Genomic DNA, 12,121 nt, shown 5'->3' with positions numbered 1-12,121 from the left:
GCAAAGGCACACTTGTTTGATGAAAAAAATCTCGAGGCACACCACCATTACAGCCCCGTGACGTCAGCGCGCAGCGTCATGCTGGGAGGGACGCACGAAAGTGTAAGTTTCAATTTTTTCCCCTCCCCCTTGCCGGGGAACCTCCAAGCTTTGGGGGTGGGGGGGGAGGAGGCAGCAAAGCGAGGCAGGAAGGAGAGCGCGGCTTGGCTGGGTGAGCTTTGGCAGGGGCAGGGAATGAGAGCCGCGAGGCGGGTGCTGCGGACGGAGGCGCTGCCCGCCGAGCTCGCAGGCAGCCAGGCAGGCAGACGGCGAGAGCCCCGCACTGGGCGGCCTCTCCTCGCCGCCGCCGCCCCGCCTCTTGCCGCCCGACTCGCCCGCCTCCCTCCAGGCAACATCTCGCGGCACACCAGGCAACATCTCGCGGCACACTAGTGTGCCGCGGAACAGTGGTTGGGAAACACTGTTCTAAAGCAGTGTTTCCCAAACGTTTTTGGGCAACGGCACACCTGTTTACCGGAAAAAAATCTCGCGGCACACCACCATTAAAGCCCCGCCCCGTGACGTCAGCGCGCAGCGTCACGCCGGGAGGGACGCACAAAAGTGAAAGTTTTTTCCCTCCCCCTTGCCGGGGTGGGAGGAGGCAGCAGAGCGAGGGACTGAGGGACGGCGGCAGCTGAGGCGGCGGCGGCTGTTGTGGTGGTGGCGGCGATAGCGGGCGGAGGAGGGGGCGGCGGCGGGGCTTGAGGAGCCGTCGCCGGGAGTTGCTGCTGCTGCTGTTGCTGCTGCTGCCCGGACATGCCGGCCTCCTCCTCCTCCGCTGTCTCGCGCTCCTCCCTTTTGCGCGCGCTGCCCCGCCGCTCGGCACCACCACCGCGGAGCCGCCCGCGGCTCGACGCGGATCCTCGCCGCCGCCGCCTCTCGCCGCCCGACTCGCCCGCCTCCCTCCCACGGCACACCAGCCGATGTCTCACGGCACACTAGTGTGCCGCGGAACACCGGTTGGGAAACACTGTTCTAAAGAACCAGAGATCAAACCTCAACAGGGAAGTGGCCTGCAAATGCAGATCTGTGTAGGGCAGGGAACATGCAAAGAAAAGGAATCCCTGTCACGGCTTCCTCTATCGGCTATGACTTCATTTCCCCCCCTGCAAGCCAGCATCAGGACACAAAAAGGCCAGAAAGTAATACCTCCAGCAGGCCCCACATTGCAAAGAAGTGTTGTAGCTAGTCCTTTTTTTTTTTTTTTTTTGCGTTCCAGCTGAAAAACAAAGCCCTGGTTGTAGCTCAGTTTGGCAACCAGCAGGTCCCAGGTTCTATCCCCAGCGCCTATCAGGACATTAAGAAATAAATATGGGAAAATATTTATTAATAAATATGGAACAATGGGTCAGAATTCACATCAGGATGAAATCAGATCAAAAGCCAACAACAACAAAATTCGGTTGGTTGGGGAAAGGAACAATCCAAAGCATATCTAGGCCAGGCAAAAGGAAAATCCATTTATTGGTCTGATATTCTTATTTGTTAACTGCTCAGGAATTTTTAAGGAATTGCAGTACAGTGGTACCTCGGGTTACATATGCTTCAGGTTACATACGCTTCAGGTTACAGACTCCGCTAACCCAGAAATAGTGCTTCAGGTTAAGAACTTTGCTTCAGGATGAGAACAGAAATCGTGCTCCGGCGGCGTGGCAGCAGTGGGAGGCCCCATTAGCTAAAGTGGTGCTTCAGGTTAAGAACAGTTTCAGGTTAAGTACAGACCTCCGGAACGAATTAAGTACTTAACCTGAGGTACCACTGTATTAAGAAAGTTAGAATGGCATAAACCATTTGGTAAAGAAGAGAGAGGAGCAGGATCAGAAAGCAGTGATAAACTGCAACAATGCATTGAGGGATATGTAGAACTAACCTCTTTGCCCCATAGCAGGGGACCGTAGAGGAGAAGCCATCACGGAATAGTTCAGGGATGGGGAACCTGTGGCCCTCGAGGGAAGTTGGTCGTCTATAACTCCCATCATCTCTGACCATTGGCTAAGATGTTGATCCAACAAATGACATGCTCCCTGCACCTTCCTTTTGAAGGACAGGCCAAGCATAGCTCTTAACCCAGCAAGAAGCCAGAGTTCTTGACCTGGTTAAGCCAAAGTATCTGGAAAGGAAACCACTTAAGAGTAACGGTTGAGAGAGTTAGGCATAGTTTAGGCTGCAGAAGAGTAGACTGAGAGGAGTGCTATGATAGCCACCAACAAATATTTGAAGGGTTGTCCCACAGAGGACGGAGCAAACCTGCTTTCTGCTGTTGGGCCTGAACCAATGGATTCATATTACAAGACAGGAGATTCTGATTAACTGAAAAATCTCTCCGACCGTCTGGCAGTGGGACAGACTCCCACTGCCGTAGTTTTGTTGCCGAGGCTCGATGTGCAGAGCTCAGTGGAGTAGGACGGCAGCCAAACAGAAGAGTCTCTGATGTGTACTTGCCTGAAGGCAGCACCGGCATCCAAAGTATTGTGCAGTCCAAAGTTTGGGGGGACAGCAATCTACATGGTCAGACAATTCAAGGGTCAGAGAATCCGATGATCATGGGGTCAAGGGCCAAGACAAGCAAGAAGCAGCAAGGTAGGGTCAGGAACAACAAGCATTGTTTCCAGCACCTGACTGCTGCTGGAAGCTCTGCTTAAGAAGGCTGAAGCCAGCTGGTTCTCATCCACGCCTTCTCCTCTAAATCCTGGAAGGCTGATCAGCTGCAGGTGGAGTCACTCCGCCTTCTCCCTCTTCAGGCTGCTGTTCATCAGGTGAAGCTGGCCTGTGACACCCTTGGAAGGTGGTGAGATTTGTTGGAAGTTTTTAAACAGAGATTGGATCTCTCAGGGTTTCTTTAGATGTGATTGCAGGGAGTTGGACTAGATCAGGCGTAGGCAAACTCGGCCCTCCAGATGTTTTGGGACTACAACTCCTATATTCTCTGACCACTGGTCCTGTTAGCTAGGGATGATGGGAGTTGTAGTCCAAAACATCTGGAGGGCCGAGTTTGCCTATGTCTGGACTAGATGACTCCTGGGGTCTTTTCCAACTCTGCAGTTCTTCATTGTGTGCCTGCATTTCCCCCTTATGGGTAGCTTGTGGTATGTAGGAGGGGGCTTCAATTAGCTTGGGGAAATGGTTCAGGCAAAAGGCCTAACCCTCTGCAAGGACAAAGAACCCCCCTCCAGTGTCTCTCTCTGTGTGTTCACTGCTACTTCCGAGTCAAAATCAGATATCATGAATCTCCAGAATCACACCCCGCATCTGCAAAGCTGCCAGTTCCCACTTTTCTTGCACAAATCAGCCAGTCCCTTGTGGTATGCTTCCTGACTCCTGCAGGTGATTTGCCCATTTGAAAAGGGATAAAAAACAAACATACCTACAACCCTTCAAGAATGCAACAGTTATTTCAGTGTCAAATCTCTGACTTCCCAGATGGTATCTATCATCTATCTATCTATCTATCTATCATCTATCTATCTATCTATCTATCTATCTATCTATCTATCTATCTATCTATCTATATCTATCATGTTGGTAAGTCCCTTCTGAGACGCATAGCAACCTGAGAGCAATATGTAAAACCCAAAACAGCTTTATTTGAGTTCCCACTTGGCTGTCTCCTATGATGTACAACTTAGTGGTTATCGCTTAACTGAGACTAGCACATTCTGCATGCTATCTGAGTCACAAAAACCACAGTGACTGACACAGCCACAAAGAGAGGATGCCTTTCCAAAGAATGAAGCAGTTGCAAGCAAGCAGGTGTGTGAATCGTCTCTTGGGTCAGTAATGAGGTGAGTGCTTCAATTTTTTATTATTACTGTTTTACAGCATGAAACAAACAAACAAACTCAAGCCGACTTTGAAATCAGCCTTGATCATTCATTCTCTTAATGCCCAGTTATGACGGCTGAGAGAGTTGGGTTGCAGAAGAGGCGACTGAGAGGACGTATGCTAGCCACCTTCAGATATCTGAAGGGCTGTCACATGGAAGACGGAGAAAGCTTGTTTTCTGCCGCTCCAGAGGGTAGGACCCGAACCAATGGCTTCAAGTTACAAGAAAGGGGATTCTTTAGGAAGAACTTTCTGATGGTGAGAGCTGTTTGACAATGGAAGGGACTCCCTCAGGAGGTTGTAGACCAGGCATAGGCAAACTTGGCCCTCCAGATGTTTTGGGACTACAACTCCCATCATCCCTGACCACTGGTCCTGTTAGCTAGGGATGATGGGAGTTGTAGTCCCAAAAATATCTGGAGGGATGAGTTTGCCTATGCCTGTTGTAGACTCTCCTTCCTTGGAGGTTTTTAAGCAGAGGTTGGATGGCTATCTGTCATGGATGCTTTCGCTTGTGATTCCTTCATTGCAGGGGGTTGGAGATAATGACCCTTTGAGCCCCTTCCAGCTCTGCAATTCTATGAATCTATTATTCAAAGTATGCATCCTTACTAATTCTGTGTGTGTGTATCTTATGGTGTTTGGCTACCAGTTGCAAAATAAAATTTACTATTGGAGACTAAGAGCATGGGAACACACTACAGGGATATGGCTCAGGAAAGCTCTAACAATAATAATTTGCTTCTACTTCTTTCTCAGATATCAGTAATCTTGTTTTTACAGCAGTAACAATGCATGGTATTCAACCCTTCTCAGAGCAGACCTGTTGAATTTAGCAGGCATGCCTAACTTAGGTTCATTGATTTGAATGGGTCTGCGCTGGGCAGGATGTACCGTATTTTTCGGTCCATAAGACGCACCAGACCATAAGACGCGCCTAGCTTTTGGAGGAGGAAAACAAGAAAAAAATTATTCTGAATCCCAAAAGCCAGAACAGCGAAAGCAGCGATCCCTCTTGATGTTCTGGCTTCTGGGAAAGCTGCGCAGCCTGCATTCGCTCCATAAGATGCACACACATTTCCCCTTACTTTTTAGGAGGGGAAAAGTGAGTCTTATAGAGCAAAAAATACGGTACTTAAATACAACCTAAGGAAGTGAAGAATGGAATCTGCTCGTTCCGGATGCAGCCCCGGCTGTGCACACACACCATACTGTTGAAGCACAGTTAAAGCAACCCCCCCCGCCTCCCCCCAGAAAGGACTCATTGGGACTGTAATTTAAGGGTGCTGAGATTCGTAGCTCTGTGAGGGATAAACTACAGTACTTAGGATTCTCCCCCCCCCCCCGGAGGGGGGGAGTGCTTTAAATGTATGGAAAAAATAGAAGCTGAAATCAATAGATTTGTCTATTCCTAAACACTGGGAATTTGTGACCAGCCACCAAACCAAGCTCACCCATTGGCTTTCAAATAAAATTGACATAGTTTCCTTCTGGCAATCTTTTCCAGCAACCTAACTGGGGCTTACATTTTGCTATTGTTGGATATCTGGAGGCAACCCTGTATCGCAAGATTTTTAATGTGTAATGTTTTACAATTTTTTTATGTGCTGTAAGCTGCCCAGAGTGGCTGGGGAAACTCAGCCAGATGGGCGGTGTATAAATAATAAAATTATTATTATTATTATTAGCATAAGAAGAGCCTGCTCTGTTAGGCCAATGTCCCACCTAGAAGAATATATTTCAAATCACCCAGAAAAATACCAGTAAATACCCATCTCCCTTCCTTCTTTATTCCTGTCTCCAAGCGGTTTCTTCTGTACACTGAGGAAGTTGCCCCTGAGCACGTGGGCAGACTTCCATTCAATCGCTGGCACAGATGAGGTCAGAGTCTGACAGACTGTGGGTTATGAAGGGACACAACCACAGAAAGGTTCTCACCGCAGTCAAATGTCATGGAAATTCCCTGTGCGCAGGCTTGGCTTTTCATTCATCAATGCTCAGCAGCACGAGGAGGAAAGCATGTTCTGCAACAGTGAAGCGGAGCTCTTTGGCAGTAGATGTTTATAGGATAGGGACACCTGCTGTGGCTCCCTTGATCTTCAGATGAGTGGAACAGGCCTGAGAACAGAAAGAGGACATTGCCAGGATATGTGAGGGCAGCCAAGTCCGCTGGGTTCTGAAAGCCTTCCAGTTGCCTAATGGGCAAAGCCTTTGTTTGGCAATTAAGGTGGTGATATCCACCGTAATTTGAGGAATATCAGAAGCTGCCTTTACAGTGGTACCTTGGGTTACAGACGCTTCAGGTTACAGACTCTGCTAACCCAGAAATAGTACCTCGGGTTAAGAACTTTGCTTCAGAATGAGAACAGAAATCGCGCGGCAGCGGGAGGCTCCATTAGTTAAAGTGGTACCTCAGGTTAAGAACAGTTTCAGGTTAGATAATATGTAAAGAAATATACAATAATAAGAGTACATTCATTTGTAAAAAAAATGGATATACAACGGGAAAGACAGGAAGTCTAGTGTGTTGGTATGTATATGATTTTGGGGGGGGGGGGAATTTGGTTTTTTTCCTTTCTCTTTGTTCTTTCTTTTTTTGTTTCATTTTCTTTCTAGGTTTATAAAATTTGTATATAATTTATGTATACATGTTGGAAATTATATTATAGTAAGTCCTGTAATGTAATATGACAACGTTTAAGAATGTTAACAAATAAATAAAATGCAAATTTAAAAAAAGAAAACAAAAGAACAGTTTCAGGTTAAGAACGGACCTCCAGAACAAATTAAGTTCTTAAACCGAGGTACCACTGTATACTGAATCAGGCCATTGGTCTATCTAGCTCAGTAGTATATATATATACTCATGGGACGCGGGTGGCGCTGTGATCTAAACCACTGAGCCTCTTGGGCTTGCTGATCAGAAGGTTGGCGGTTCAAATCCCCAGGACAGGATGAGCTTCTGTTGCTCTGTCCCAGCTCCTGCCAACCTAGCAGTTCGAAGGCACGCCAGCGCAAGTAGATAAATAGGTACCAGTGCGGTGGGAAGGTAAACGGTGTTTCCGTGCACTCTGGCTTCCGTCACGGTGTTCCGTTACGCCAGAAGCAGTTTAGTTGTGCTGGCCACATGACCCGGAAAGCTGTCTGTGGACAAACGCCGGCTCCCTCGGCCTGAAAGTGAGGTGAGCACCACAACCCCATAGTCACCTTTGATTGGATTTAACCATCCAGGGGTCCTTTACCCTTTCTCTTTCCCGTTATCTACACTCATTCTCCCCCCCCCCCCATAAGAGTCTTCGTATAGTGACTCTTTCTAAATTTGCATATAAATAGATGGATGGTAAATGATCAGATGCTCTTTTTTAAAAATAATAATAATGCAAAGTTACGTACTGTTGAGGGGTGACTCATGCCTTTTGGGGTGATGCCTAACTGGCCAGCGATCCTAGGCATCTATCTATTCAGGAGGGTTGTATTCCCAGGTAAGAGGATTGCATAAAGGTAAAGGTAAAGGGAAGCCTGACCGTTAGGTCCAGTTGCGGATGACTCTGGGGTTGCAGCGCTCATCTCGCTTTATTGGCCGAGGGAGCCAACATACAGCTTCCGGGTCATGTGGCCAGCATGACTAAGCTGCTTCTGGCGATCCAGAGCAGTGCATGGAAACTCCATTTACCTTCCCGCCAGAGCGGTACCTATTTATCTACTTGCACTTTGACATGCTTTCAAACTGCTAGGTTGTCAGGAGCAGGGACTGAGCAACGGGAGCTCACCCCGTTGCGGGGATTTGAACTGCCAACCTTCTGATCAGCTAGCCCTAGGCTCTGTGGTTTAGACCTTAACTATGTGCAAAAGGTACATTAGGACTGCAGACCTTTGGGGGGGGGGCGGGGGAAGGTAGCGGTTACACACTTATTTCCAAGTCTGAGAACTGCCTGATCCATTTTTCCTGCAATCTTTCCCATGCCAGGTCTTGAGAAGCCCTCTCTATTTTCTTTTTCTTAATTAAAAACTGATCTGGATTAGAAGGAAGGGCAGGCCACCAAAGAAGAGAAGTGGCAGCAGGGGCATTTGCCACCTCGTCCGCAGTGTCCTTCGTTTCCACCTCCACACCCTGTGGACGAGTCCAGTGGCCAGCAAGTTCAAGCAAGATATGTGCCGTCTGCAACAGCTATGAGATGACAGTCCGGAGCAATGGGGCTCCATGGGAAGAGAGGGGAGAAAACCCACAATAATTTCCAATAGGCGCCATGAACATCTCATGCCACCCTTTGCCTGTCAACATCACCAAGTACTTTCAAATCCCCATCTATTCGGTGGTGGTGGTGGTCGGGCTGCCTCTGAACAGCTTGGCGCTTTGGGCCCTGAGTCACCAGATGAAGAGGTCCATCATCCTCTCTGTTTACATCACAAACCTGGTGCTGGCCAACATCTTACAGACCCTGACGCTCCCTTTATGGATGTACTACAGTTACCATGATCACAAAACCAGCCTTGGGAAGGAGGTGTGCGCGGTGGCTGGCCTGGCGTTCCGCACCAACTTCTACGCCAAAAACAACTTCTTGTGCCTCATCGCCATGGAGCGCTATTTCGGCCTGGTCCACCCGCTCAGATTCCACAGGCTGCAGACCATGCGAGGCGCTGCCAAAGTGAGCGCCGTTTGTTGGCTCCTGGTGGCAGCTTTCTGCGCGGTCGGCATCGGGATACAGATCAGAGGTGAGTGGCCAGAGGAGCAGCCGCAGGAGCGCTGCCTGGATGGTTCCAGGCTGAACTATCAATACGCCGAGTTTAGGGTGAGCATCACGGTCTTCTCTTTCTTTATACCGTTCCTGCTCATGGGGTTCTTCTACTTCCGGGTCCTGTACGAACTCAGGAAAGTGGCCTCTCTGGAGCAGAAAACGAAAAGGCAGATCTACGGCTTCATCTCTCTCACGGTCGTCACCTTTTTCGTCCTCTTCACTCCTCACCAGGTGACTTCGTATTACAGGTATTTCTGGGAAGTGATGCTCCACGGGAAGGCAGTTGAAAGCTGTGACTTGGTGAGGAAGATCTTCATCTACCAACGTACAACTTTGTTCTTTACCACCTTGGGCAACATCTTTGATCCTCTTCTGTACATCCTGCTCCTCAAGGATATTCGGGCAGAGTTCAGATACACCTTCACTTTCAAGGCTCGCAGGGCAGTAGTCTCAAGCAAGTCGGAACAGCAAGGTTTTCCTCCGTGCTTTACCACCGGTAGACAAATGCAAGACCAGCTTGGGGCACAGGACGTACCCGACTAACGCTCCACATGCAATGTGTTAAGTTGTGGGTGAACATATCAGACGACACAGCGATTCTTCAAATAGCTCTTGTTTATTCACAGGCCAGGACAGAACTGCCCTGAAGGGCTCAGTCAGCCTGCTTATATAGAGCTCCAGTACCACGTTACTTTAACAACTTTCTAAAACTATCCAATCACTTAACGTCACTTTCGATCCTTCATTTGCATAACTATCTACAGTATCCCCCTGCTGGCCCAGGGTGAGAACTTCAGTACATAGCACAAAGTATGATGGTTGAAAGCAGGAGCGAGGAATCTGTGTCACTCTCCAAAGGCTGCTGAACCACAGCTCCCACCAGCTGCAGCCACATGGGCCGACACTCAGGAATGAGGGGAGTTGGAGCCCAGCAATATATGGAGAATAGGACTGGGCGATATCTGGTTTTCAACATTTTGATATATCACCAATTAAACATTGCGATATACCTACATATCACAGCCTGAAATAAGGATGGAGCTATGTAGAGGCATCACAGATTTTTCTGCATTGTGATTTCCTTCCCTGCTCTTGTGATCTGCTGCCCCCTTGCATGAGGGAGAGCTGAGCCAGCAGAGTTAACAGGGGCTGCAGGAATTAAGAGAAGCATTGGCTGGCTTCATGGTTTTCCCCACATTGCGATTTTTGCATAGTGTGTGCGTGGGCGCACACACATTATGATTCACATTATATTGCCAGGTCAAAAATTATGAAACTGATATCACAATTATGGACTTTAAATCGGTTTTGGATGATGATATATTGATATAAAGCCCAGCCCTAGTGGAGAGTTGTAGCCAAATTTGCCATCTGTGGTTGAAAGCGCTCTTGTCCCCAGATTTTCCAAACACTTTGATTTATTTCTGATAACTTGGTATGATCAAAGCTTTGACCTTTGCTGGAGAAATGTAGATCCTGACTCCATTGTAGGTACTTGTAAATAACATAGCTATCATTCTGCGGCAATGTGATTTGTCGTTTCACTGATGGTTTTATGCAGGGATTTGTGATTGAATCTGATGGTGTTTTAGGGTTTGTATACCAAAAGCTCCCCAGCTTCCCCAAATGAAAAAATAAAAATATACAAAAGTTGCATTGTGACTTCACTCCCAAGAAGAGAATTGGGAATTTTGGGTGGGGTAGAGGAGATATTACATGGCGTGGAGCTTACCAAAAGGAGAATGTTGATGGGCAAAGCAGTCGGTCCCACCAGAATGTATATAGGAGGAAGAAAGCACTATGCAAGAGAAATTGCCCAGTTTATTAAATGAGCATTTCGTGTAAGCTGCCCATTATGGCATACTTGCTACTGCTTTGCAGTTTGTTGGTGTGGACTCAACTTAAAATTAGATTCACTATGGTAGCCTGGGAGCTATTGTGGCATCAAAGTACTGTAGTTGAGAGTGCCAAAACTACAAACCTCTGTTGGCTGTGCATCCCACCACTTGTTTGCAAAGCAGTGCGCAAACATTAGCAAGAATAAATCTGTATCCTTAGAATCTTAGAATTGTAAGGGGCCACAAGGGTCATTTAGTATAACCCCCTGCAGTGCAGGGATCTTTTGCCCATCGTGGGGCTCAAACCCATGACCCTGAGCTTAAGAGTCTCGTGCTCTACCAACTGAGCTATCCCTTAGATCGTGTATCTTATCATTTCGTTCCTTATGAAACACTGCTTTTTGATGCATTGTTCCCCAAACATTTTTTACACAATGCACACACATTCGAAGAACAAGGAGTCCCAGGTTCAAATCTTCACTTGGCTATGAAGCTCTCTGGGCGACTTTTGGCCAGCTGTAATTTCAGAGCCCAATGAACTTGTTGTGAGGATTTGATGTGGGGGAGCAGGGACCTTATAAGCCATCCATGTCGGGGGGGGGGGGAATGCAGTGGAGGATGCTGGCAGGACTGAAGGGGGAAGGAATGGGTTTCTGTGCAGTCAGTCTGAAACAGGACCCCGAATCCTCATTTTTCCTCTTCCAAGGGAGCATTTCTAAAATGCATTAACTTGAGCTCTAGAGTCAATGTATAAACAGAAAGCCAGCTGTATAAACAAGTGCTCAAAGCCCTCTCCTTTATCAGTCCGTGACGGCAATGGATGGCCTGCCTGTTCCAGTGGAGCAGGGGTGGCATGTCTGGATCTTATCTTACATCCTGACCACAAAGACGCATAGACCTTGTCAGGTCTGACAAGAGACCCGGGAACGGCGCCAGGAGCGCTCTTAGAGTTGGTGGCCTCCTGCCCCAAGATAAGAGTATAGGAACAGGAACAACCTTTTATGGTCAAGAGTACCGGAACAGCATTCTTTGTATTGGATTGGCAAAACAGCCTCGAAGATGGAGAACTTTTGGAAGTCAACCATATTCCAAAGCTTCCACCACACTGATGTTTATCACGTTGAGGTGTGAGTAGCTGTTTAGTGGGTGAAAAGTTACTTATGTGACCCACTGGGCATTGGCAATTGTTATATACCACCTGCAATCTGCCAGCAGTTTGAGATTCCAGGGAGTTCCAGGCACACTTACCAGGGTCTGTGTTTGTTCTTGAACAACGAGGCACAGAGGAAACTGCAGTGTCTTTATACTATATGGTTTATTTACATATATACAGTGGTACCTCGGGTTACATACGCTTCGGGTTACACACTACGCTAACCCAGAAATAGTGCTTCAGGTTAAGAACTTTGCTTCAGGATAAGAACAGAAATCGGGCTCTGGCGGCACAGCGGCAGCAGGAGGCCCCATTAGCTAAAGTGGTGCTTCAGGTTAAGAACAGTTTCAGGTTAAGAATGGACCTCCGGAACGAATTAAGTACTTAACCCAAGGTACCACTGTATATACAACGTGAGCCTGCTAGGGTTCAGAGCATCAGTATTCCAAGACAGTGTAGCTTCTTTCTTGTACTGCACCTTGCTTTGCTCTCTCAAGTCACATCCCTGCTTCCTCTAACCTTGCTAACCTTAA

The 12,121-nt window shown here is 47.8% G+C and overlaps 1 protein-coding gene across 2 annotated transcripts in view; it reads left to right on the top strand.

Annotated features, from left to right (window-relative positions):
* Positions 1–3,735: 3,735 nt before the first annotated feature.
* The window catches only part of LOC308572147 (G-protein coupled receptor 4-like), a 182,230-nt gene continuing 173,844 nt past the window's right edge, over positions 3,736–12,121 (top strand). Inside the window, exons 1-2 of one of the 2 annotated variants that reach the window (XR_014001634.1) lie at positions 3,736–3,821; positions 7,829–9,812. Coding sequence is in view for 1 of the 2 variants with exons in the window: in XM_081168082.1 (XP_081024208.1) it covers positions 8,109–9,140 (1,032 nt within the window). In the remaining variant the exon portion in view is untranslated. Of the gene's footprint in view, positions 3,822–7,828; positions 10,229–12,121 lie in introns of those variants that run through there. The other variant, XM_081168082.1, reaches the window with a different exon arrangement.

The sequence above is a fragment of the Podarcis bocagei genome (assembly GCF_964188305.1).
Source record: "Podarcis bocagei genome assembly, chromosome: 13".
NCBI lineage: Eukaryota > Metazoa > Chordata > Lepidosauria > Squamata > Lacertidae > Podarcis > Podarcis bocagei.
This window is presented reverse-complemented; position numbering and strand designations above follow the sequence as displayed.